We start from the raw sequence: 27,993 nt of genomic DNA, 5'->3' as shown, positions 1-27,993 counted from the left end.
TTAATAGATGAATTTTTTGAAAAGAAATAATTTTTGTCCATTATGGGGGCTCGGGGAGCCGCCCTCAAACACGCGTCTTAACGGTCACTGAATTTAAATTCTGTGCATTAATTCATTACAAACTCTATTGATTTAGAAAGAGTAACTATCCAAGAAAACACAATGGCAACCAGAATTCAAATCAGAAAAGAGGATGAAGGTCAATTTTAACAAATTCCACGGGATGTCGCATTTTCTGTCCGCCATTTTAAACAAAATTTTTGCATGACCTCACGCGAAGCGAATAAAGAACAACAAAATGTATTCCTATCTCTGTCGGGCTATTTTTTCTAAGTAATTGAGAAACTAAAGTTTCTAAAAAACCACTCCCGACAGTAATTAGAATAAAAATTTCACTGGAATGAATTATCTAAAATCACTCAATTTGCGTATGATATATCATACAATGGTAAGGAATGGGTTAAGTTCCCAGGATCTTATATATTCTTAAATTTAAAATCAAAATTTTACAAAAAATAAAAATTTATAAAAAATGACATGGACTATAGTGCGACCTAAGTGTCAAATCTGGAACCAAATATCGCCTATAGCGAGGCTCTACTGTATATTCTGACAGGTCGATTTGGAGCTGTGAAAAAATCCCACTTTTGGAGAAGGTTCTAAATTATGGCGTTACAATTTCCTTTAAAAAGCATTTTTTAACGAAAATTGCTCCCAATTTGTAGAGGCCTTTAGATTATTATCCTCTACTCTGCAATTCTGAGATCGATCGCAGGTGATTAATCTGATTGCAGTATGACAATAGCTGTGACCAAAAAAGAACCACAGCAAATATGATCAAATTAAAATTTTTGTCTTTAGGAAAAAATGCAGGTAAGTAAATAAATTAAATTAATTTTAAAATAATTATATTTTCCTTAGAATTAATTCACTTTGCAGTTTTGAGCTTTTAATGGGAAAAAAATATTATTATAGGTCATTGCAGATCTTTAAATAATTTCCTCCTTCCTCGATTTATTGAAAAATAAAAAAAAGGAAATATAATAAAAAATAATTTATTAGACAATATTGTGTTTACATAGCAGGTTGTTTTTTATGTATTGTGAGTTACTTGCGTGATAAAATATTCTCTAAACACTTCATTTTCATCATTTTTTTAATACAAGATTACTTCTTCTCTAAAATAGCAGCACGGAATTCCCACCAATTTTTGCCACTGCATGGAACTCTGGATTACTTGGCTCCTTCGCCATCCCGTCCAAGAAACATAAACACGAAGCGAATAATCCTCAATTGAAATACTATTTTTTTTGTCGACTTCCACAATGCAAAAATTCAGTTACACATTCATATTAATGAATCGGGTAAAGTATTACTTGGAGAGTTTTTTTTTACACATTCTCTTACTTTTTTTTCTCTCAATCATCTCACTTAGTTTTCATTAAATTGTTAATACAAATTATACTGTGATAAAAAAAAAATTACTTAACATTAGAAATTATTTAAATTAATATACAAATACAATATCGTCTGTCAACAGTTCTTTTTCTTTTTTTTCCTCCCTTTGCTTTCTTGGAATAACAATATTGTACAAGAAATTTATTTATACGTTTTTTTTTGCAACAAACTTTTGAAGCTCTCATGGATTAACTGAAGAAAAAACTTCTCTACATTTTACTTCAATCCTCAAATCAACTGAGAATGCTATTGTACAGAGAATTAAGAATTTAATGTATAATACGCAAAATACTTGCTCAAAAATATGAAATAATTTTTTTTCTCATTACAAAAAATAAATCATTCTTTATGCCATATTAAGTTAATTTTTCTGTTTTTTCTTTCTTTTATTTTTTCTTTTTAAATATAATATGAATGAGGAAGAGAAGACAATGGAATTTAACTGGTTGGTGCACTTCCATTTATAAGCTCATCACAAATCTTCACGAGTTCTTCATTCTCACGTGTCTTCTGGATCAACTGCTCATTCGTGGAGAGTCTCGAGATTTCCTCCTTCTTCAGCAGCGCCTTCAGCTTGGCCGTCTCTTGCGCGTGAGTCTTCGACAGAACGTCCAATTTGCTGTTTGCTCTGAAGAATTCAAATAAAAATATCCCAATTCCAGAGTTTTTTTTACAAATTAAAACACTAAGGATTCTGAATTTTTCTATCAAAAATCAAAGATCGAAATTGTGCCTTTGATGTTATGCCCTACAAGTTATTAGATTCATATTGGTTTAGATATTCTATTTCGTGTTTTTTTACTGATTACGACCTAAGAAGATTGTTATAATCTCAATTCGGCTAATCCTCATGTTTGTACAGGCTCTAAAATTCATTACCGGTTCATAACCGATTCATATTCATTTCTAATCTAATTGGAATAGATTTAGACTTATTAGGAATTCCAAGACCTGTTCAACGATACCAAAACTTGCCCCAATTGATTCAGAAATTCGCCGTTTACACAAGAACATATTCAAAAATGTGAAAAATTGCACAATGTAATTTTGAGATAGTAGGGGAGACTGGGACAAAAGTCACAAAACGGATATTTTAGTTTTTTACAAGCTACTTGAGCGCTTCAAAAATTTCTATTTAGCACAGTTTTATAGGAAATTTACCGCTCTACAACTTTGTGAAAGTAAATTTCCTCTATTTTTTAAGGAAATATGTTTATCGAGCCAATTTCTAAAAGGTAATTTTGTGAGTATTCTCAAAAATGCTGGGGCAATAGTACCAAACATTGGGTATTATCATATTTTGATTCGCTTCATTACGGGCTTCCGTAAATTTGAAAAAATACCTAGAGAACATATTTTCATAGAAAATTTATTTTATTCATCTACACCTTTGTAAAACACCGTTTTCTATGCGAGAAAAGTGAGAAAACGAGAAAAGCGCTTTTCAAGCTGTTTTAGAAAAAACACTCAAAAGACTGCAAATAGTTTGACCAATGCAAACAACAAGCAGCGAGACATGATAATGACGTTTCTTTTCGCCGTGAGACATCAGAAATTGCTTCGCTTTTAGTTACTTTTTGCTCTATACCTTTTGTTACTTTTTACCCCAAGTGGTCATTTTTAATAAAAGGATTTCTGGAGAAAAGAACATTTGTGAAATTCTAAAATAGATAGCGGATTCGTATTCAAAAAATCCAAATTATTTAGAAAATATTCACCAGTGCATCAATTTTGGAAAATAAGTAGGTAATAATTGTTATCTTCTGCAAGGAAAATATTTCAAAAATAGGGCTTAGAATTTCGATATTTTTTATTTTCTAAATTCCTTGTTCGAATTCTAAGAAACTTACGATATTGAATAAGGTCTTACACACTTCTATGGAGGTTATCTATAGAAAAAAATTGAGCCGCTATATTTTTTACCTTGGAAGATATTTAATTTTCAATTTTTCGATTTGTGACTTTTTGCCCCAGTCTCCCCTATTCTAAAAAAGCGGAAAAGAGCGGCAAGTAAAGGTCAGGCTATTAATCCTTGAATTGACTTAAATACGTAAGTTTTCCGAAAACGTGTAGTTCCTATTTTAAATCGTTTAGCCTGTAGCTCTTATACCTTATACAAGCTTTACACCTAAGGCTTAGCCACACGGCTTAACTTCTTTCAATTCTTATCAATCAGAACTTTTTAGAAATTTTTGATTTAGAGTTGGACATAAAAGGTAAATGATTCATTAGATTTTGAAACACGACTAAAATTGCTTGTTATTGAGGTTTTTGAGAATTTCGGGAACTGGGCTAAACCTCTAGTCTGAAGACCGCTTTATAGACTAAATGCGAATAAATAGGCAGGCAGACAGACATACACAATTTTGTTAAATTAATTTATGTAAATAAATTTTTTTTATAGAGTTTACAGTTTACATCTTGTGTGATATTTTCATTGGAGCACTTTTATGAGATTTGCGTGCACATGCAAGTGGTTTACTTCAAAACTGTTCTAGACGAAAATCTCTCCCAATGTCAGAAATTGAAAATTTATTATTAGGGTAGAGTCAATATTTTTGGCCACCTTTAGGGCCCAAATAGACAAAACTGATCCTCGATAATATTTAGCCTGTAAAATTAGCAGTAAATGATTAGTTAAAATTTATGCAAAGGACTTATAATCAAAGACCCTAAGTTCTCAGTGTATGACAGTTAAGGATAAATGTTTACTCCCAAATTTTATAGGCTAAATATTCTGGAGGATTAGCCTAGGTCTATTTGAGCCCTTAAGCTTTTATGGTCTCGTAAGGTGTAAATTTTCGCCAAACTAAAATAAAAAACTAAACTAAAATAAATTGTTAGATACTTTCAAGCAATCTTTCTATATATATTAGATGAGCACAGCACATATATTCTGTCAGTAGAAGAGGTCTAAAGTTTGGAGTGGTATATCTCAGCTCCTGATGAACATAATTGGATGAGTGAACTATTGTTGGAAAGCTTAGTTCATTAGCTTTTAGAATCTGGTATACTTAATCTGCTATGGATAAACCATGGTCATCCAGAACCATTTATGTTGAAGAAGACACTTTTTGCAACGTCTTTTTTGGCCATCTACTGCTGGGACCAGGAGTAACCCACAATTCTCGCACAAGAACTATTTGTTAGAGGAACTTAAAAGGTATAATTTGTGGAAGAAACTTTTTTCTTGGACATCTTACTTTTTTTTTATTCATCGACTTTTTCGAATGCGATGAGATCGTTTTCCAAAAGCGGTTCCGCGTTTTCAAAAGAGGTTTCACGTACTACGGACGGGCGAACCTGATTTTGGTAGTAAGTTGATTTAATAAAGAAAGTCAAGGACGTCCAACAAACCTGCCTTATGATTATGAGACCGATTTGAGGTGGATGGCCGAATCGAAGCCTTGATTATGAAAGAATAACACATCAAAAGTTTTGTGTTTTGTATTTTATTCATAATGGCTCCATCACACCTTTTAGTTCATGAAAATTTCGACCGCTCAGAATAAGAAACAAACAACTCGCAGTACGCAAATTTTGCAGGAGATCGATTGGAAGCTCAGATTTTTCATGCAGAGTATAGGATTTTTGAGATTTAAAATCTCTATAACTTTGAAAATAATTATCTTTCAAGTATACCTACCTAATATTCACAGGGAAGGTAGAGGATATAAAGAAGTATCTAAAAAGCGAATAAAACGATTTTTTGTAAAAAATCGAATTGTTCGACTTATATTCTGACAAGTCGATTTTATGAAGTCGAAATTCGTATCCCTGTCTTTTTCAAATCTATGCCATATGTCTCTCTCATTTTTTCGCATTCTTCTTCTTTTAAACACCACTACAAATTCAATTTAGTTCAATACAATTTTGAGTGCGAAAGACCGGAATAGACATATTCAAAAGGTTTGAAAAAGAAAGGGATGTGAATTTTAAATTTATGAAATTTTTATGATCAAAAATGTGTGCCGGGGCCATAATTTTTTGATTTTTTTTGTTATCCTTAACACTGAGAAAAAAAAGAGGGTGCGATTAACTTTTTTTCCTCGTAAGTTTAACATTTTTAGTTGTAAAAATATATCAACATTTTTTAAAGTTAATTTTATACCTTTTTAAGGGTAAAATTAACACGAAAAACGGTTAATTTAACCCCTAATACACTTAAAAAGGGTAATATTTACACCGATTTTGGATCAATACTGCAGGGTAAAATTAACATTTCCGGAATGTTATTTTAACTTTTTCGGATTTTTCTCAGTGAAAGTATTCCTCCCAACGATATTTCAGGAGCGCAGACCCCATGTGATAAGCTAAATTCAATTAAGCTTATTTTTTTTTAATTCAAAGTAACATTAAATGAAAAGTGGCATTTTCTTTTTTAGAAATCCACTAAGAAATTATTTTAATTTAATTTGTACTAAGATCCTATTAGGTGGCCAACTCTGATTAATTTTCTCTACTATTTTTTCTGCTCTTTCCCAGGTAAATCCCGGATCAATTCACAAAAGATCCTTTGCATTATTTTTGTTTTCAAACGGTGACAACTTGTTTTAACGAAATTACGTCAAACCCTATAAAGTGCTACCCTGCTCCTTTAATAGATGTCAATGAATTTTTAATTGATAGGATATCAAAATAAAGTTAGAAAAAGTAATTAATAAAAATAACTTACAATTCGAGCTGCTGCATTGCGTGACTCTTCATTTTCTCATAACGTTGCTCCTGAAGTCGCAAATTCTCAAAGCATTGCTTCTTTTCAGCTATGAGACTCTCCTCAGACTTCTTCAGTGATGTCGTTATCTGCTTACTTCTCTCATATTTTCTGCCAAAAAAAAAGGTAGACGATACAATAATTCAATTAGTCTCTTGAATTTGAATTTAAATTTTTTTGAAAGACATTGAAAAATTCCACTCACGCGTGAAGATCTGTGAATGTTCCTTCTAGGGAAGTCAAATGTGTAAAGTTGAGATCTCTTTCATTTTGTAAATCAGCGCATTTCTTCTCATAAGACTCAATTATTTGCTGCTTTTCCGCAATTAATTCAGCAATTGTCTTTTCATACGCCTCCAGAACACCCGTCATCTTCGTAATGGTTTTCTGATTTTCCGTAATTCGCTTCAGGAGTGCCTCCTCCCGAGCTTCTGCCTCCTTCAGCTTCTTCTCAATGTCTTCCGTCTTCAATACCTCATTCTTAATTTTCTTCTCCAATTCAGCCATTTTATATTCTTTTTTAAAGGAATCCTCAGAACTGAAATAAAACACCGCAAAATTTAATGTTCAATACTGTTCAATGTTCCATACTTGGAAAAAAAATGTAACAAAATCAATCCCCAGAAATTATTTTAGAATCGCCAAGGTTTTACTAAAATCAAAGTCTCTGGATTATTTTTCACTATAGACTGCATGTTTTGAACTAATTAAAACTATTACTCTAAAAGCAGAGGAATAACGATAACCTCGCTACCCGAAATCTCATCATTTTCAATGTTCAACAATTACTTTTTTTTTGCACTGAACCACTAAACTTGATTTCCGGTCAAAATACGATGATTTTACGATTATTTTACTATCGGAAACCAACAAACAAGCAATTAGAATTACATTTGAAGCACGCGAAAAATTGATTCTTATGGCTCTGCCACACCTTTTAGATCAGGAAAATTTCATTAATTCGAAATTCGAATTTTCCTTCTCACACGTTTTGCATATGTCTATCTTATTATTTCGGACTCATCTTCTTTTGAACATCACACCAAATTCAATTTAGCTCAATATAATTTGGAGTGCGAAAGAATTAGATAGTCATATGCAAAATGGGAAAGAAAGGGATTCGAATTTCGACTTCATGAAATTTTCCTGATCAAAAAGGTGTGCCTGAGCCATGAGTAAAACAATCATTTTTTTAACAACTGAAAAACATCAAATTTGATCAATAGTAAATTTTTTTTGTCAATAAACCATTTTTAGTCGATAGAGAAACAAATTGGATGAGCAGAAAAAATGGTTTTAATGAGTACACCGACACACCTTTTAGATCAAGAAAATTTCACGAAATCAAAATTCACATCTTTTCTTTCTCAAACATTTTGGTTGAAATTCACACCTTCCATCCGTCAACGACCATTTTCAAAAAAAAAAGAATATTTTCGCGAATGTTCGAATGTTCGGACAAACGAATGTTTTCGTTTGTCCGTTGATCTACCGCCAAAAGTAGAAGCGAAACGGTTAGAGACAGTGACTTGGGGTGTCCTGTTAGCCCCTCATAATTCGATCCCAAATTGTATCAATTTTAATCGACACAGATAAATAGCGATAAATAATTTTGATTGCAATTAAATTTGGTAAATTTGATCCCAACATCATTCAAGCTTCATATTCTGCAAAGCTTGAACACTTGGCAACCCATATTTTTTTATTTATCGTCAAGAAAACCATTTCAAACACGTAAACAGGGCTTTAAAAACGATTATCGTTATTATCCAATTGATATGACTTTTCTGGTTAATGATGTCTTTAATTATGTAAGAAATCTTACCAATACTTTTATTGCAAAATTAATTTAAAAGTGTCTAAAATGTATTAAGTCATACAATAAAATACTTTGATAATAATATAAAATATGCAAAGCGTAATTTAATGCTTTTTGGTGTAACAAATTAAAAGGTCAAAAGAACATTAAAACTTAATGTCTTAATATCTTGCATTTTATAAATTAGCAAAAAAATAGAAAAATTGCATTTTTCTTAATGATAAGTTTTACAGAATTAGAGTTATAAATTAATAATAAATAAAAAATATAAATAAATAAAGATATTAAATTACGATTTTTCTTTTTGAAAAATATCTTCATTTTAGTCTGTGAATAATATTCTTAATGGCTCCGGCACACCTTTTAGATCAGGAAAATTTCATGAAGTCGAAATTCGGATCCCCTTCTTTCTCACATGTTTTGCATATGACTATCTCATTCTTTCGCATACCAAATTCGATTGAGCTAAATTGAATATGGAGTGATGTTTAAGAGAAGAAGAAGAGTGCGAGAGAATGAGATAGACATATGCAAAACATGTGAGAAAGAAGGTGATCTGAACTTCGACATTATGACATTTTCCTGATCTAAAAGGTGTGGCGGAAGCATTAGTGATTAAATTTGATTTATTTATTGATTATAATCGTTTTTTTGCTGACCAAATTTGATGTTATTTTTTACTAGCCAAAATTAATTTATTTATTCACCAAAATCACTTTCCTTTTAACTGATCAAATTTATTTTTATACTGACCAAAATTTAATTGCTGACGAAAATATTTTTTTACTGACAAAATTTGATCTGTATTTTTTGACCACAATTGATTTATTTACTCACCAGAGACATATTCTTTTCTACTGACAAAACTTGGCTTTATTTTTTATCCAAATTGAATTATTACTGATCGAAATTAATTAACTTATCTACCAAAACATTTTTTTTAAATGTTTCTTGATGGCCAAAGTAATTTATCTTCTTCTTTTTTTGACAAACTGAAATAGATTTATTTATTGATCTAAATTGCTATTTTACTGGCCAAATTTTGTCTTTTTTATGCCTTTACACTTTTTCGATTGAAAAATTTCGTATTAGTCGAAATTTACATGTCTTTCTTTCGTAAAAGTTTTATGTACATCCTACTCTTTCGTACTCTTCTTCTTCTTCTTTTAAATATCACAACAAATTCAAATTAGCTCAATCGAATTTGGAGATAGACATATGCAAAACGTGTGAGAACGAAAGGGATGTGAATTTCGATTTCATAAAATTTTTCTGATCTAAAAGGTGTGCCTGAGCCATTAGTAGTCAAATTGACTTATTTGTTGACTAAAACCGTTTTTTTACTGACCAAATTTGATATTTTTATTACTGACCAAATTATGTATTCACCAAAATCATTTTCTTTTTTTCTGACTTCAGTTTATTGACCAAAATCGATTTTGTACTGATCAAATTTAATGTATTTCATTAGACACAATTGATTTATTTTTGGCTCCTGCACACTTTTTAGATCAGGAAAATTTCATTAAATCAAAATTCGCTTTTCTTCCTTTCTCTAACGTTTTGAATGTTTGCAAATTAATTTAGCTTTAGTGAAAAATGTTTGACAAAGAAAGGGATGATTTTTGATTTCATGAAATTTTCCTGATGTGCAGGAGCCATTATTGACCTAAATCGATTTTTACTGACCAAATTTGATGTACTAGACTGATAATTTTCACCGAAATACTGTCAATTTTTCTCGTCTTTTAATAAATGGCGGTAGTCAAGATATGATATTATTTCTACTTGCAATACAAGGATATGGTAGTGCTTCTACACTGAGAAAAAAGAGGCTACGATTAACTTTTTTCGTCATAACTTTAACACTTTTTGGGTGTAAAAATATATCAACATTTTTTAATGTTAATTTTATACCTTTTGAGGGTAAAATCAACATGAGAAAAGGGTAACTTTAACCCATAATACACCTAAAAAGGGTAATATTTACACCTATTTCGGATCAATACTGCAGGTTAAAATTAACATTTCCGAAATGTTATTTTGATAAAATATAATAAAATAAAATAACATTCCGGAAATGTTAATTTTACCCTGCAGTATTGATCCGAAATCGGTGTAAATATTACCCTTTTTAGGTGTACTGTGGGTTAAATTAACCCTTTTTCATGTTAATTTTACCCTTAAAAGGTGTAAAATTAACATTAAAAAATGTTGATATATTTTTACACCTAAAAAGTGTTAAAGTTATGAGGAAAAAATGTTAATTGCTCCCTCTTTTTTTCTCAGTGTATGAAAGGATTGTCTCCTATCGTTGTGTTTCGCATTTTTAATGGATCAATATCTAATCCCGGGCGATGTTTGTTCTATATATATATATTTTTTAAAGTGACTTCTTATTGAAAACTTTTGCACTGAGATTTTTGTTAACGAAAACTCGACCGTTTTATTACAGAAATATATTTTTTTTGCAGAAAATTTACCATTTTGCCCTTTTGAATTTTAATTTCAAAATTAAGATAGATTTTTCAATTAAATAATTATTAGAAAAAGGTTTATTTGTACTCACTTAATATTGCCCACAGATTTAACTTCATCAGACACAACTTCCTTGATAACGTCGACGCTCATCGTTGCATCACTCGATGCGTGACTGAGGCAATCCTTGTAGCTATCACTCTCAGAATTGAGATCTTTTGTGTATTCACAGGACGTTGTGGCCACCAGGGAATTATCTGAAGTATTAACAGCACTTCCTAATTCATCATTCTCCGACATGCACGGTGCCACGGTATCCTCCAGATTTGGTGTCTCACTGTGTGCTTCCTCCTCTTCGGTCACCTCTTCAATGGGTGCCTTTTGCTGTTGCCGACTGATAGAGGCCTTCAGATGGGACGTAGCAGGAATTGGTTGATTGAGAAGTGGATCGAAGCGCAATAGAACTGAATTTCGATCAATTGGCTCACCACAATGATTACCTCTCGTCAACAAATAATCCAAATCTGATTGTGTGAATTCAACTGAAAAGACAACATAAACATTCTTTTCTTTTTTTTTGTTGTTGTACAAACTCCCACCTCTCAATTATTTCTTCTCTCTTTTATTCTATCACTCCCTCATCTAATTTAAAAAAAAACACCCAAAATTATCTCAAAATTGTGTTCAGAGAAGTTTAACGAAGGAAACATTAAAATTTATCATCATTGAGTCATATTTTATCAATATTGCTTGCTAGATAATACAAAGTAAGATAAATTTATTCTCTTTCACGTCCAATTCAATATTCAAATGATATATTCAATAAATTAATTAAAAATAAAATTCTCACAAATTTTTGTGTGATAATAAACAAAATTTTCTCCTCAAGACACATCCTCCTCCCATCAAGAAAGTTTTTTTAAACGTCACACACTCCCATTCACAAGAACCAGCACGAGAGAAAACTTCTCTCTCTTTAAACTTCTGCAATCGTCATCGGTCCAAAAGAGACTTCACATTTAAAATCATGTACCTTTTTTCCACAAAATTCACACCATTCAGTCACTTTTGCCCAATTTCACCTACGGCAAATGATGGCACTTTAAAAAAGTGAAAAATCATTGGGAATATTTTCCATCTTTTCCAGCCAAATAGCACCAATAGGAGGAAAAAACTACAAATGTGAAACAGGAGAGACACGAACTTGACAGCCACAGAGAGATATATGTATACAGAAGAATAAAAAAAAATTATATGGCACTTTCAACCAACACAGAATCATACGAAAAACCTTCATTATTATGTGTCTCTCCCTGTCTTTCTCCCGCAAAAGCCATATGTTATTCAACTCGGGCTGTTTATGCTATCGCGTCTTGTGGTTGTGTGTGAATCAAGTCTTGGTTCACACAATCGCACTATAAAAGTTATTCTATCCATTCAACGGAGGGGCTTTTCATTGAGAGAATTAGAGGATCATTACACTATTTTTTTCAATTTTAAATTCATTGATTCATCCAATTAGAAAGGATAATTACTCATAATCTCAAATTTAGAATGTTGTCAAATAATTTTCACAATGAAATTTTCAATGTTAATCAATGCTTATTCACGAAAATTCTAAGTGATAAGACATAATTTATGCTCAGAAAATAAACTTTTTATTTACAAAAAAAGTATTTAATTTAAATACCCAATAGGTGATTAATTTTAAATCATTAAGTGTTTTTATGCATAATACTTGACATTTTTTTAAGATGCTTCCCAAGAAGTTTGTAATAGGGGAATGTGGGGTAAAATGTCACAATACGTATATTTAATTTTTCCAAGAATTCTTTTTCTACGCATATTTTTTATCTATTTAGAAGGGAAATGTGCTTTTCCAGTCATTTTCAAAACTTTGATTTTGTAGAAATTTTCAAAAAAGCTTTGATAAATTTTGGGTGTCATATTTTGATTCGCTTTATTGTGAGTTCTTGCAATTTAAAGAAATATCTATTTAATTTTAATATGAAATTTACTCCTCGATTTTATTCCTTCACTGAGAGAATCTGAAAAAGTTAAAATAACATTCCGGAAATGTTAATTTTACCATGCAGAATTGATCTAATATAGGTGTAAATATTACCCTTTTTAGATGTATTAGAGGTTAAAGTTACCCTTTTTCACGATTTAATCTTTAAAAAGGTGTAAAATTAACATTAAAAATATTGATATATTTTTACACCTAAAAAATATTAAAGTTCTGTGCAAAAAAAGTTAATCGCACCCTTTTTTTCTCAGTGTTGAAAACCATTGATAAACCCATATAAGATTATGGTAAAGCCCAAAATAATGTTGGCTGATCATTTATCGCCAAATTTTTCGAGCTGAATATTCTCTAGGATCAGCCTGTGTCTATTTTCGGCATAAGCTTATTGGAATTCGAGTTGCGTTTCAGGGTTAAATAGTCGAGCAAACTGTTTTCGAAAGCAGACAAGGGTAAAATTGGTTCGACGCGATTCTCTACTTGTAAAATCCAATTCACAATCGAATTTGCACGCACTCCGAGGTCACCTGTAAAGAATCTCAGCTGCCATAAGCTTATCTGGGTTTATTACTGCTCATTTACTATTTTAAATAGTTTGAGTGGTTTGAGTACAGAAGAATAACAAAGGAAAAGCCAGTGATAAGCCTAGATCAGCGTATAGAGATGCGATTCCTTCATAGCAAATTTGGATTGTAGCAAGCTCGAACAATATTTATACATAAATAATGCAAATTTCGTATAATAATTCTTAAACTATGGTCTAAATTTTCTGGACTACAACATAAACATAAAATTTTCAAAATCGCATGCTCAGATTTCGAGATAAACTACAAAACGCGATTTTTAACCGGTTTACAACCGGTTTTTCAAAAAAAAAAAAAAAACTAATAGCACAGAAATCGTCGTACGCACCAGTAGATATATTTAAAAAAATGTATGAAGATATCTCTTTCCAAACCAGAGATATTGCGTACTACGGACGGCCGGACGGCAGCCGGACCTGAAATTGCCGGCTTACGATTTTAGGCATCAGGAATGTTCAAAACACATACCCTGTGAATTTCAGCTCGATCGGAACACTTTGAGAAAATCCGAGGATTACAATAGGAATCACACCTAAAAAGCTCTAGATCTAGAAAGCCTATTTTTCAACCGATTGGTATCACGTTGGAAAGGTCTTGGAATTCCTGATAAGCCTGAATGGATTTCAATTAGTTTTGAACCGATTCATAATCGATAAATAATTGTTATCCGAAATTCAATTATATTACTCCTAAGCTATTTTGGGCGGTTTGCGGAATCTTCGTATTTTCTATTTTGCTTTTTCCAGATTGTCTTTGGAATTTTGTCTTCGGTAATCTTTGTTTTTGGACACTTTGTCTTTGGAAATCATGTTTTTCATATATTTAGCAGTGATTTATAAATCGGTTGTGACCCAGTTATGAACCGATAAGTTATTTTTGTCCGAAAATCATAACTATTGGTTATGCTATTAATTCTGTTAATTAGTGGCATTGTGTTTATGCTCGTTGGAAAAGTCTTTGAATTGTAAAAAAAGTATTAATCAGTTTGAAGAAACTGTTAAATAATTGGAAAACATTGAAATCCTAAAATTAAACACTCAAAATATTTGCTAATTCTAAATTCTAATTATAAGACTAGAAAATAATTTTGTATTTTGTAACAGTCGCTCATTAAAAGTTTGACGTGATTCGTCGTTAAAAAGCTCTAGAGAACGTATTTCTCATCCGAATGGAATCATATTTCGGCTCGTTGAAAAGGTCTTGGAATTTCTGACAAGACTGAACTGATTCTAATCAATTATGAACCGATAATTTTTTTATCAGAAAATCAATTGTATTACTCCCAAGCTATTTTTGGCGATCTTTTAATTTTGAATTGATTCAATCGGTTCAATAAATCAGTTGTGAACCGGTAAACGGTAAATGATGTGAAAGTACTTTTGAGGTATAGCATCAAAATAACGAGTTCGAATATTTCAGTTCAATATTCAATTAAATTGATCTATATCAAATGCAGCTCAGCTCATTGATATTAATAGAATTATTAAAATTAATAGAATAATAATAATAATAATATTAGGATTAATCTTTATTATTAGGAAATTAATTTTTAGGAACAGAAACAATATTGGCTTATGACTTCGTTTTTGTAGTTATCGATCTTATATCAAGTAAAATAAAATTAATTGATCAACTAATCTTAAAAATCCAAACTATAATTTGAATTAATTTTCCTTTGAAAACATTTTTGAGTTTGAAATAAAATCGCATTGCCTAACAATTCTCCAAGAGAAATAACTTGGACACCTTGGAATTCGATACATTAATAGCAAGTTTCTGTAAAAGGGCAGATTAATTCAAGTAGAAATGTTATATTTGTTTTTCAATCGTATCCACCAAATAATTCTCCCAATGAACAACCCTTTTGATTTATTTATTCTCTGCATTTTATGTGAATGAATCAGTCGAGGAGGGTTTTCTTTCTTGCGATTGCATGTGGAATTTAACCCCGCCATTCAAATACTCAGCCTATGACTCCACATCACACTTTTCACTTCAAACTTAAAACTTCTGTCTGCAGAAAGCCAATTCATGCTTCTCTAGTTTATAGAAATGGCAAACAATTGCCCTCTTTCCTCCCCAACACTCCTTTTCCCTTTCCTAGAAACAAAACCCCAAAAGCTCCCCATAAACAAGGTGGAAAAGAAACATAAAAATAAATGAAATATAGAAGTTGCAAAATAAAGGAAGAAAAAATAAAAATAAAAAAAAAATCTTACATTCATTCCCAGGTTGAAATTCATTGTCGGTAAAGGCATTTTCCAGAACATTTTCTTGCACTTTGCCAAAAAGTTTCTTCTGTGTTGCACCATCTCCAGGCAATTCTGGCACTTTAAAGGCAAAATCCACATTTTCCGTGATGAGATTCTCCACAAAAGTATTCGATGGGTGACTGGCACTGTCCGGTTGATTGTTCAAATTGTTGAAAGATGATGACACTGAAGGTGTTTTGGGTGAATCTCTTGCTGGAGATTCATCAAAACTCTCATTTCGACTGAGATTTTGTTCAGTTTCGGGCATTTTGTTCTTCTCAATGATTACTGTACTTTCGGGATTTTCCTGGATAATATCTTGAATTAAATCAATTACATTCGAATTGGCAGTAAAAGTACTTTCGGGATTTTCCTGGACTTTATCATCAGCCAAATCAATTACATTTGAATTTGTAACAAGAGTATTCACGGGATTTTCCTGGACTTTTTCTCCCACCAAATCAATTGTATTCGAAGTTGGGACAAAGGTACTTTCCGGGATTTCTTTTACCGATTCAAAAGTCCCATTGAGATTCTCTTCGACACTTTTCATGGACACATCGAAAGTCCCATTTAAATTTATCGGGGTTTTCCTCTGAGAAATTTCTTCCTCTTCACTTTGTTCCGGAAGTTTAATCTTCGACAGATTTTCTGTCAGTTTTACAATTTCATCATCCAGAGAAGTATTTTTCTTCTCTGAATGTTCATCGAGAATTAATGTTGAATCTGCTGCAACAACTGTCTTATTGAGAGAATTCTCTTGAGATTCCTCCAGATTGGGACTTTTATTAACTTCTTCTGTACTCTCTTCACCGTTTCCGGGAACAATGGCCAGTGCACGTGAAACAATCTCTTCCACAAATTCCGTGGCAATTAGATTCACATCAATATTTCCTGGACTTTTACTTTCAGTGCCACTATCAAAAGTACTGGACAAATGTTCCTCAACTGGTGAATCTCTCTCAATAAAATTCTCATTTAAATTATCTGTTGTATTAAGTACCAATGGATTATCTATCGTTTGATCCCCAATATACGAATGACACTCAACAAATGCCTCATCATCTGACGAAAGTGCACTACAATTTGCTCCACTATCCCGAAAATGTTCCTCAAAACCCTCTCTCTCTGCACCATTAAATGTCAATAAAAATAAAAGACAACGCAATAAAAACATAAATAAAAGATCCCAAATAAAAATTAAATAATAAAAGAAATTATCACTGAAATACATTCATTTTCACATCTTCCAAAATCTCACAAAAATTTTCCAAATATCTATTTATCTTTTTCTTTCGTTTTCTTTACAACTCACTTTTTTCTTCTCCTCTCCAAATTGTCTCTTCCGGCTGAAGATTGTTAATAAAATTCAATGATGACTGTTTCAAAACTAAAAGATCACAAAATGGTATTACAAACATATTTTCCTCATGTTTGAAAATAGAAGAAAAAGCACTAAACTTACCTTCTTTTTTCTCTGATTCCTTCACTACAATTTTCTTGTGATTTTCCTCCAAAATCTCGTGCTCACAATTCAACTGCTGCGTCTTCTGTGGTGACTGCAGAGGAGACAGATAAATTTTCATTACAAATTGGCCCAAGACAAAGTCAATAACGAATTCAATGATGTGTGAGAAAAAATGCCAAAATTCAGTCATTGTGACAATTTTGTTGAATTGCAAATTTTATTTTGAGAATACGACTACTGTTTGATATTTTTTTAAAGGAAAAAGATAGAGAAAAAGAAACGAGTCTAAATGACCCATAATTGTCTGTGAAATTGCAATTAAATGCAAATAACATTGAAAATAGATCAGCAAAGGCACATTTTAGTAACATTAACCCATTTATCTTCATACAAAATATTAAATTTATCTCCTGTGTCATGGATAATTGATTTACAAACTTTATTAATTATTTAATTAGGCTGCATTATCAATTGAGAGGCAGAATTAAAAAAAAAACTCAACAAAGATTGTAGATTCTTGGTTCTAAAAAAGAGAAATGAATAAAGTACAATGCATTCTTTGCGGATTAAAAAAAAAACACAAAAACTGATAATAAATGTATCAATAATTATCAATTATTTATTTATTTATATTTTATATTTTATTTGTTTTATATTGTCATTTTCCAGCTTGACCTCAAAGAAGGAGAACTAGGGGAGAGCCTGCATGTTTGAGAGGCGGAAAATTTAAAACGCAGAGGATTTTTTGCATACGATTTAAAACGGTTTGATAATTGAGCTGTGCGTAATTTTAAGCGTATTACCCGTTTTATGATTGAGCTGTGCGTGATTTTAAGCGCGTTAACCGTTTAATGATTGAGCCATGCGTGATTTTAAGCACGTTAACCGTTTTATGATTGAGCTGTGCGTAATTTTAAGCGTAATTTTAACCGTTTTATGTTAAGGCTGTGCGTGTTTTTAAGCGCAATCTAAACCGTTTTGTGATTGGTCTGTGCGTGTTATTTTACACACAACTAAGGTCGTTCGTGCTGAGGCAGTTGAGATTTGATGTCCTTTTCCCTTTTTTTTTGAACCTTTTATGCTTAAGATGTTCGCGTTTTCTAAAATCGATCTGTCAAAATATAAGTTTTAGGGTTCTGTGTCTAAAATTAACCGGAAGAGTTTATATAATTGATCCTGCAAAGCTTCTAAAAATAAGTCTTAAGTTTCTAAAATCAATCCAGAAGGTTTCTTGATTTGATTCTGTAAAATTTTTATAAACAATCGTACAATTTCTAAAATCAATCCCAAATGTACTGGAGCTCAGACAGCACTTATAGATAGCTTTAAGTATTACTTTCTTATATCAGGGAAAGATTTGGATCGTAAAACTGTCATAAAATGTAAAATATTATTTGTCATTTTACAAAGGAAGTGAAAAATTTAAAAAAAGCATATTTTTAAATTTCAAATACTGAAATAAGATTGGTTGTTCTTAAATGTTGTATTCAACTACTTCAAAATTAACAGACATTGTTTAATTTTTTTTAATCGTATTCAATCCGTCGACTGGTTTTATATTTATATATTATTGGGTCAAAATAAAAACATACTAAATTTATTTTAAGTAAAATCAAAATCTTAATCTAGAAAGCAATTTGTGAGATAAACGCGTTTGAAGTTTCCTTGAAGCTATCTTGCCATACTGCGAGTTCGGTTTATTACAGCTCTGTCATTTTGAATATTTTTCAAAAATATTGCTTTAAGCAATAAAATAGTGCTTTTTTAAAGAGTACTACTATTAAGCAACTCGAAAATTCTTTTTAAGAATTGTGCATATATTAATATTATCGTAATTTTATTAATTTTCTTCAATATTATTGCTTAAATTCTTTTTCTACCATGATTCTAAATGAAACAAAGAATAATTCTATTGATTTGGAATGGGGAGAAAATATTTTATCAGTCCAAAAACAAGCGTTAAAGTCGCACTTTATGAAAAGCATCGGGATTACCTCTTTTTACTATAATTTTGCGAGTTTTACAAATATTGCCTTAAAAACATAAAAGGGTGGAAAAGCATCCCATGCTTTTCTTGCAAAATGCTTGAATTCGTGACTTAGATGTTATACCTCAGAAGTGCTTTCGTATCATTTACCGTTTACCGAATCACAACCGATTTAAGCTGATTTAAACCGGCTCAGAACCAATTGGAACTAGTAATAGGCCTTTCCAACGAGCCCAAATATGATTCCACTAGAATGAGAAATACGCTCTCTAGAGCCTATATTTAACCTTTGACATTGCAAAACCGTTAATTAGGAATGATTCAACGGAATCTCTGAAACATATCCAAAAATGAAAAAAAATCGCACGTGTTTTCGAGCAATAAAAAAAACTTAGTTTTGGAGGGGAAGCAGAGTGGTGGGGGTAGAAAATGAGGGGTATGTTAATGATCATTGGGTCGACTTATCAGGGGGGGTCCCCGAAGGTCCCAATTCGCTATCTTTCACCGTTTGGTCTCTAGAGCTGGCGACAGCCGAACGGACAGACGGACAAACAGTGTGACGACATTTCTCAGAAATCGTCTGAAACGTGAAGAATTGTTGAGAAAAGTGGTGTACGGGGGGTGGAAGGTGAAAATTTGGCGGAGGGGGGGGGGGGGTATAAAATCGAGGGATTACTACTCTCTCCGTGGCGAGCAGTAATTAGCTATAGGCTATGAACCTGTTCGTTCACTTCATTAGGAAATTCCAAGACCTTGCCAATAAGCCCAAACATGATACCATTCGGTTGAGAAATACTCTCAGAAATTGTCAAATATGGACATAAATGTCTCTAGTGTGTAGAGGCTATAAGTTAGACCAAATTTTTATAAAGTTTTATTTTATTTACAAAAATTTAATATTTTACTGATTAACTATAATATTTCATTCCCTTCTTGTTTCCTTAGTCCAATATATATTTTTCTTGAATTTGCAATTTATAGTGCTAATCTGCTTGATTGAGGATCAAATCCAGGGCCTGCAAAGTCAAAGTCAGAACTTTTCCCATTGAGGTACTATGGGGGAATCTCCAACAAGAAATCAATAGGGTGATTTGGAATTCGACCTAAATTGGAATATTGAGAATCTCTGCCTGTTCATATGAGTAATGAGAAAAAGAACGTCACGAAGAAGAAGAAGTACAAGAGTACTTCTGGTTTCTTTTCTTTTGTCCACCTAAAACAGTTCGGAAGTTACAAAATTCATAATTATGTTTGATTTCAAATCACTCCATTGTACCCTATGCTTGGTATACATTTTATTTGGGATGTTAATTTATTTGTGTAAAGAAAACAATAGGATTTAAAATTTTATTATTGTTTGTCTTTAAGAGAATATGATGAAGAACAACTGATGGAATGACCGAATTATTCGGAAGATTCTGAAGATTATTAGATTCGTTTAAAAATAATTTTAATTTAAGTAGAATGTCCATTTAGCATTGAATTATTGCTAAAAACGTATTTATCGTTTGTTATCGTTTAGAAATGATTTAGACATCTTAATCATTTCAAAATCTTTTAAAAGAATCGAATTTTACCCAAAGTTGATAGATTTTTTACCTAGCGTCGATCGACATTTTAGAAGTGAGGAATTTAGGGTTATTACGGGCTTCAGACCTAAGACCGCCTTTAGACTAGAGGTTTAGCCCAGTTTCCGAAGGTCTCAAAATCACACATAGCAACCAATTTAATTTGTTCTTCTGATTCAGATAGATTAATTGCCCTTAATAGTCCATTTTTAAAGTAAAATTTTCCATAAATTTTCGACTGATAAGAAGTTAGAGAAGTTATGCTTTATGGCCAAGCCTTAGGTCTGAACCCCGTATAGAAGATTTATCCATGTGGCTTAACTGCTCTAATTTTTTAACAATCAAGATTTTTTGAAAAAACTTGACTTAGGATTGGATTATTAATGACAGATGACCTAATAAATTCCGAAAAAGCAATAAAAAAGATCACTATTTAGGATTTGGAAACTGGGCTAAACCTCTAGTTTGAAGACCGCTTTATGGAGATTGCTGTCGTATACGGACGATATTACATAGGCTAAGTTTAAATTACTGTATCGGATCAAAAAGCGAAAATTTTGGTAGTAAAGGCCTCCACACACACAAAACAATTTTGGGCGAAAAAAGCTTCCAATGTGTAGAGGCCATAAAGGAGAAAAACAAAAGGAATACGAAATATTAAAAAGAATTGTTAATAAATGTTGACTTTTTGAGGCTATCGAACACTTGTCGATATCTTTAACAGTATGACCTTAAGGCGTTGAACGTAGGAATACGATTTCTTTGCTATAGAGAGATTTTCTTAGCCATATGGTTTTACTGCACTAATTACTTATCAATCGAGTTTTTTTTTTGGAAAAATTTAACTTAAGATTGGATCTATTATATAGGTCTATAGGACAAATATTAGATCCTGGAAAACCAATAAAATTGGTTGCTATTTAGGATTTTAAGATCTTTGGGAACTGGGTTAAATCTCTGGTTTGAAGACTGATTCACATTTTGTTTTTACTGAGAACAGATAAGGATTTAACTTCGAATAAAGGAATAGTAAAAAGATATTATGCATTACTGTCTTTTACTTTTTCTTCATTTTAAATTTGTTTACTCTGAACTCCCTTCCATTCACTGTCAATATTTCTTTAAAAAAGCAATTTCAATTTCATTTAATTAAAATAGTACTATTAATTTTTAATTTAATATTCTTGCACTGAATTCTAACCTTAGGAAGTTAAAAAGGGGTTATTTTTGCTAATTTGAGGGGATAAATTAAAATATTTTTATCTTAGGATTTCATAAGTTTGAATAGTAATAAAAAGCTGTTCAATTTATTAATATTTGTCCTTAACTAATTATTATAGGCCGAATTTCAAAATTGCAAAAAAAACATAATCAGAAAGAGGAATACGATATCAAATTTTAAAACGAATTTTCGAGTATAATGCCCAACGCACAATAACTTTTGTTTGTAAACATGTTTTTGGCATTTCAATGAGAGTGAGTGAGATCTAGATCTAGTCATTTCGCTCACTCCTATAGAATATTTTGGAAACATGTTTACAAACAAAAGTTATTGTGCTTTGGGCATAAGACATACTTCCGAAAATACGTTAAATATTGTGATTGTCCTGTAACAGACTCAAATTTTACATTTTCCGTGTATAAAATGTTTCTAAATTGGGGTTTCAGGTTATGCCCACTATGTCATGTCTTTAAGATTAATATAGTCTTACAACAAAACCTTTTGCATTTTAAAGGAATTTTCTCAACAGCCACAGGATGAGAATATAAAATTAATGCAAAATGAAATATCCGGAACAAACGGTTCAGAACAAAAAAATATTATAATTTTATTTGTTTACATATAAAATTTTCTTAAGCACGTAACTGAAGCGTATTATTAAAAGAGAAAATTAATTCTTTCACAAATCTCACATTAATGATATGATTCATAACAATCTGCTAAAATATGCAGATTCTAGATCGCCAAGTTTAGCCCTTTACAGCTTTCATCTTCTTATAATTAAAACCATAAACCATTAGATGTTCGTATTATCGGTTTCACACTGTTAATTTGAGCGTTTAATTGACTGAACAATAATACGTAATTTTCTTCACACTTATCTAACGCCTCATTCCTCAATTCCAAATGCATCTTGGAGATTTTCTTCGCATTTTTCCAAGATTGATTATGAATATTACCAGGAGGAGTTCTCAATGGGTTAATTGTAAAATATATTGGGCAGTCTTTTTTTCTGGCCAAAATAGCAATTTCTTTGGCATGAAGCGCAAATTTTTAGCTCAAACAGACACTCATTCATTTTGGCGTAAATAGCAAAATCGCATATTCTACTTTCATACATTTTATATTAAGACATTCAATTAACGAGACGCTGAAGAGAAAAAAAAATGATAGCAATTTGAGTTGGAAAAATGCAATTTTTCGTGCGGAACGACTCAGATTCTCTTGGTTACTTGAGGGATTTAGCTCAGGAAATTAGATCGTCGCACTGACCTCGACACTATTGCCATTGGCCACTGTTTTTACGTCACACCCTTTCGGATCAGGTGCACTGCGTGGGCGACTTATGATCTTGGACAGGATAAAATCCATCCTGATGGGATTTTTATTTTAAACTTGGTGGAACTTCAAAGCAAATAATTACACTGGCACAAGAATTAACCACAATATTCTTTTACTTTGGCACTTCGAGAGATGTGGTGCGCGAGCGACTCCGGCAACGTGTGCTTTCTACCAAGAGTCGTGGACCATTGGGAAGTGTATGGGTATCGTGAGATTTCTCAATTATTGGCGAAGGAGTCACACGCGAGTGGGACAAGAAAGAGAGCAGGGGCGATCGACTAAAAATAAAACAAAGACACAGCGACAAGTTGAACTGCGATCTTCTTGGTCGAGAAAATGAATATTCATTCTTCTAGGAGGAAAATTTGATGGGAGAGAGAACTATTGAAAAAAAAACCTCAAGAAAAGTTCTGGGTGTAAACAGAGAGAGAAACTGCTGCTTCATCTCAAACATTTTCATTTCTTTCTTCCGCACATCTTGTGCACAATATGCCGCTTATTGCCCTGCAATTGTTTACATGGAGTCTGCACGGATATTGCTATTGGGGAATCTCTGAAGTTTGATCTTGATCATTACAAGAAGTTTACGATTGGACCTTAATTTTTAGATTTCAATAATTTCTTGTATTTTTGTTCAGTAAAGTAGCAATTTTTGGTGACTAAATTTAATCAGTAATGTTTCTGGCACAATTTTTAGATCTTACACTTTCACACTCGAAATTTGATTGAATTTTGATTGAATTAAATTAAATTTGGTTTAATGTTCAAAACCAAAAAAAAACGTACGAAGAGGGATAAACATAAGCAAAATATTTGAGAAATAAAGGAATATGGATTTTGATTTCATGAAAATTTTCCGATTTAAAAACTTCACTGAAGTAGCATTAAGATTTTAAAATTTTATTTGCTCAAGAAAATATTAAATTTTGGTCAGTAATAAAAAAACATAAAACTTTACAAAAGAGCGTATAGAGCGTATAATATGTTATTAACGTTAATAAAGGTTGAAGGTAAAATAAACACAATTTTATTTTCCTTTTGCCGAAACTTGCATGAATTTTTTTTGCTATAAAGTACAGCTCAAATTTAGTACATTGCAAACCAAAATTAATTGTTTTTGCTAATCTTGTGGATATTTAATAAATCATTTTGAATTCGGTGGTGGTCAAAATCCCGAAAGCTAAAATCCCGAATAGCCAAAATCCCGAAAAAACGAAAATCCTGAAAAGCCAAAGTTCCGAAAGACCAAAATCCCGAAAAATCAAAATCCCGAAAGACCAAAATCCCGAAAGGCGAAAGCCCAAAATCCCAAAAGCCAGAATCTCGAACGCTAAAAGTCCGTAACCCAAAATCTCGAATAGATCGAAATCCTGAAAGGGACAAAATGTTTGGAGGCTTTAAGAATTCGGGATTTTTGGATTCTCGATTTTAGCTTTTCTGAATTTTGATCCATTCCGGATTTGGGCTATTCGGGATTAAGATCCATTCGAGATTTTGACCTTTTCGGGATTTTGCTGTTTAGATTTGTGACTATCGGGATTCTGGCATTCGTAATTTTGACCGACACCCTTTAAATTATATTTAGTTGGTAAAATAGTTTAGAACTCCTTAAATTTTACTATTTTTATGCATAAAAAGTAAGTTTTTTGTTCAAATTATGTATTTACCAAATTTGATTTTTATTGACCATCATGCTCACTCCGCTGCAACCTTAATTTTCTGTCATTCAATTGGAAAACTTAATCGTTCCTTGATAAGTTTATTGAAAAAATTTTAAGTTTATTGACATTCTTTTTCGTCTATAGAAAGATACTTTGTCCTTTAAGTAACAAGTCCGAAAAATTAGGGTGGAATCACCACTTCTCGCTAGTGTCCCACTTTTTGCCACTTATATTGAAATCGCAATTTTTCCATTAGTTGTGAAATAAATTAGCAGGAAAATTATTTGTATCTCTAATGCTGTTACTTATAGAGTCGAAAAACTCTAATGATTTGAATTTAAATGTTTGAGCATTTTTTAGAGGAACATTTTGAGCAAGTGCGTAGAATCCAATATTTCTTACCAAATATAGGTAGTAAGTGTTATGAAACTTTTATCGAACAAAATTTACGATTTTGAATAAATAATTTGTCTATTGAACATTTAATTGCATTCGGCGAATACATAAAATTTGTATTTAGTTAGTAAATGTTTCATTTTATATTAATTTATGGAAAAATCAGCCATTGCGGAAAGTGGTAATATTCTAAAATTGATTCACCACCTGTCGCCATAGCTTTTCAATATGTGACGCTAACTTCACTTCGTAGATTCTCAGTTGCCAAATCTGCATTGTTTACTAATGTTTGCAATAGTCTAATAATTTGATTTCTTAAATAAAAGCAAAAAATAATCTTTTAAAGTGAGTAATAATGTGATCATGAGGAAAAAGAATGCTCAATGTATATTCTTTTTATAGCATTGGGTAAAATAATCGAGTTTTGACCTTTTCTAGTGGGTGGCGAGAAGTGGTTACAGAACTGGCGAAAAGTGGTAAAAAGTGGCGACGAAGTGGTTATTTTTTCATTGTTAATAAAAATCAGTTTTTTAAGTACTCGCGTTAAATTATAGGACTATTGTTTTGAGCCAATATAGGGTAGGTGTGCCAAATTTCGGCATAGTTGCATGCAAGCGCCAAAGTCTCAAGTTTCAAATGTAATATCTTTAATATAAATTGATTGTTTTATTTCTTCTACTTAAGGAGTGTTGCTTAGAAACTTGTAGACAGTTTATTGTCTTTATTTACTTTAAAATCATTCTTAATACATTTTAAAATGAATAAAAATGTAGACATAGCTTTGGTGGCCTATTTCGGCCACCTTCACTCTCATAGTTCCTTTCAGGAATTCTGAATGCCCTTCAGGAATTCTTCTAATGCCTTTTTCACGTCATCTCGTTTGTCGAAACTACATTTTTTGTTATTTTTTTGTATTGTACAATCTCTAGAGTATGTAAAAACCAAAAATTCATTCAAAATTCAAAAAAGGTGGCCGAAATTGCAAGCTGGCCGGAATTTGGCACACTTACCCTATCTAAGTAACTTTGTGTCAAATTTGAGTTACAGTGCTGTCTCGCTATATGCACAGTTTGGGTACTTTTTTTGACAGTTCTCTCTCTGAATATGCACACCTTTTTTTGAAATTCCCAACGGTTTTTCTCCTTCTTTTAATAAATTATTATTTTTTTATTGTTCTAGAATTTCCCGTGTTATTTTAAATATAATATGAGACAGAAAAAATAAAATTAGGATAATTAAAAACGAGAAAAATTAGTTACCAAGAAAATAATTTTCTTTATTACTTTGTCAAAATGTAAACAAATTGATTTTGAATGCAACCGACACAAAAGCTGTGCATATAGAGAGTGTGCATATAGAGAGACAGAACTGTATTTGATAATAAGTTGTTAAAAGTTATAAAATTCAGTTAATTTCACTTTTTCCTAAAAGTGGCGATAAGTGGTTGCTCCACCCTATTTGTTTATTTTTTTTGGTGAACCGGTTTCATATTCGTCCTAAAAAAGGGCTTACCATGAAAAAACAAAAGACCTAGAATTATCCCTTCTAACCCTGCTAACACATTTTCAAGGTCGAGAGTCGAACGACTCTAGATTTCTCATTTAATTTCATTGAAATTGGTTTTATTTGAGAGGTCTTTCAATTCCGGAAATGATCAGCGATAGGTTCCAATTTTAGGAATGATTCTTATGAATTAGTCTTCAAGGGTTAAATTATGAATCTCTGGTTCCAATAAATCCCAGAAGTTTATTGCACTTGCCGTTCATTTTCCCGCAACTTAGCACATTGTTATGCTACTTTTTTTCACCTCACTCTTCCTCAGTGTCTTGTGAAATCAAAGAGAAATCATTGGACGTGATTGTATTTCGCATTTGATAGTAAACTCTGGGCAGATTGTTTAAAATTAGCCCGGAGAGGAAGGAACAGAGGGAGAGTCTCCAAGTTCAATGATTTTATTTATATTCCTCCTTCTTCCGTCAACACGTCTCGTAGGCCAAAAACTCCATCCGGGAGCTTGGAGGGTGTCTCTCAACTTGGTGATTGAGTGATTTATGGCCAGAAGAATTTGAAGGAATCGATTAATTAGTTCCAATAAGTTGCAGGATGGGAAGGAAGATAAAAATTGCAGATGAATTCTTCTCAGACAATAAGGCAATGAATTCTCTCTCTAGAAAGCCAAAATTTTAGTGAATTTTTTCAGAGAAACATTCCCATGGGACAAAGACTACACAACTACGAAATTAGATTGAGCTCAAACTGTGAATTCATAGGAATTTTGGGATTTTTCCATGCAAAGATGGGCATCGGAAGAGATTCCTGTCAACGTGTTTACACTTATTTTACCCTCAATTCTTCAGCTCAAACGCCTTCCTGGAAGTGAATTTTGCTCCGAAGCACCTTCCTGTGAAATCCTCCACACAATAACACCACAATCACTGACCCTTTGGGGACTTATTTTAGCAAAAACCGCAGAGAATCTCCCGAAAATGATCCACTTTCAGCCATATTGATTGAAAAACTTTCAATTTTTTGCCCATACTACTGCACTCAAAGGGCGAGCGGTACATGCGTAAAATGCATCATGGAATTCTTTTAAATTACTCCTCAACCGGCAAAGTTTTTGGCAATTTTTCTTTGCAGACTTGTTCCTGAAGGCCCATAAAACGTATTTCAATTAATTATCATTTACCTGCATTAAAATTTCCTGGCGATTTACTTCACGGAGAACTGGGCGCGAGGACGCGACAGAGTTATTAATGTTTTTGCCGTCTGCAGAATCCATTTCACCGAAAAACTTTTAATCAAATACTACAGTTGCTGGAGAAGTTCTTCTGGTTCACCTTGAGAATGTTTTTGTTAAACAAAAATAGCTTAAACTTTAATAAAATTGATAAAATACACGCACTATACAAAACCGGCCGTTATTTCCATGCACAAAAATTTGACAGCGACTGACAGCACTGACAGTGTGTCAGGGATATCGCAGTGCCATCTATGAACAATTTGGGAAAATTTTTGG

The 27,993-nt window shown here is 32.0% G+C and overlaps 1 protein-coding gene across 2 annotated transcripts; it reads right to left on the bottom strand.

Annotated features, from left to right (window-relative positions):
* Positions 1-1,039: 1,039 nt before the first annotated feature.
* Positions 1,040-27,944, bottom strand: LOC129799785 (transforming acidic coiled-coil-containing protein 2). Of its 2 annotated transcripts, none has more exons than XM_055844003.1 (8): positions 27,664-27,944; positions 16,797-16,890; positions 16,647-16,721; positions 15,299-16,459; positions 10,561-11,011; positions 6,378-6,710; positions 6,134-6,283; positions 1,040-2,086 (listed from the first exon to the last, which is right to left on the bottom strand). In XM_055844003.1, exons 1-8 carry the CDS (start codon positions 27,754-27,756, stop codon positions 1,897-1,899), a joined length of 2,547 nt encoding a protein of 848 aa, XP_055699978.1. In that variant the 5' UTR covers positions 27,757-27,944; the 3' UTR covers positions 1,040-1,896. The 2 variants fall into 2 exon arrangements, with proteins under 2 accessions (XP_055699978.1, XP_055699977.1); XM_055844002.1 differs by lacking the exon at positions 27,664-27,944 and adding an exon at positions 22,849-23,144.
* Between the last annotated feature and the right edge of the window lie 49 nt (positions 27,945-27,993).

Source organism: Phlebotomus papatasi, chromosome 1, assembly GCF_024763615.1.
Source record: "Phlebotomus papatasi isolate M1 chromosome 1, Ppap_2.1, whole genome shotgun sequence".
Taxonomy (NCBI): domain Eukaryota; kingdom Metazoa; phylum Arthropoda; class Insecta; order Diptera; family Psychodidae; genus Phlebotomus; species Phlebotomus papatasi.
The sequence above is the reverse complement of the archived record's forward strand: the minus strand, read 5'-3'. Positions and strand labels throughout refer to the sequence as shown.

Coding starts and splice junctions, on each gene's coding strand:
- LOC129799785 (XM_055844002.1), bottom strand. CDS start 22,947: ATGGATTTTATCCTGTCCAAGATCATAAGTCGCCCACGCAGTGCACCT. Junction 16,891..22,848: donor CCAATGGCAATAGTGTCGAG/GTCAGTGCGACG, acceptor TCTCCTCTGCAG/TCACCACAGAAGACGCAGCA. Junction 16,722..16,796: donor GGAATCAGAGAAAAAAGAAG/GTAAGTTTAGTG, acceptor GTGATCTTTTAG/TTTTGAAACAGTCATCATTG.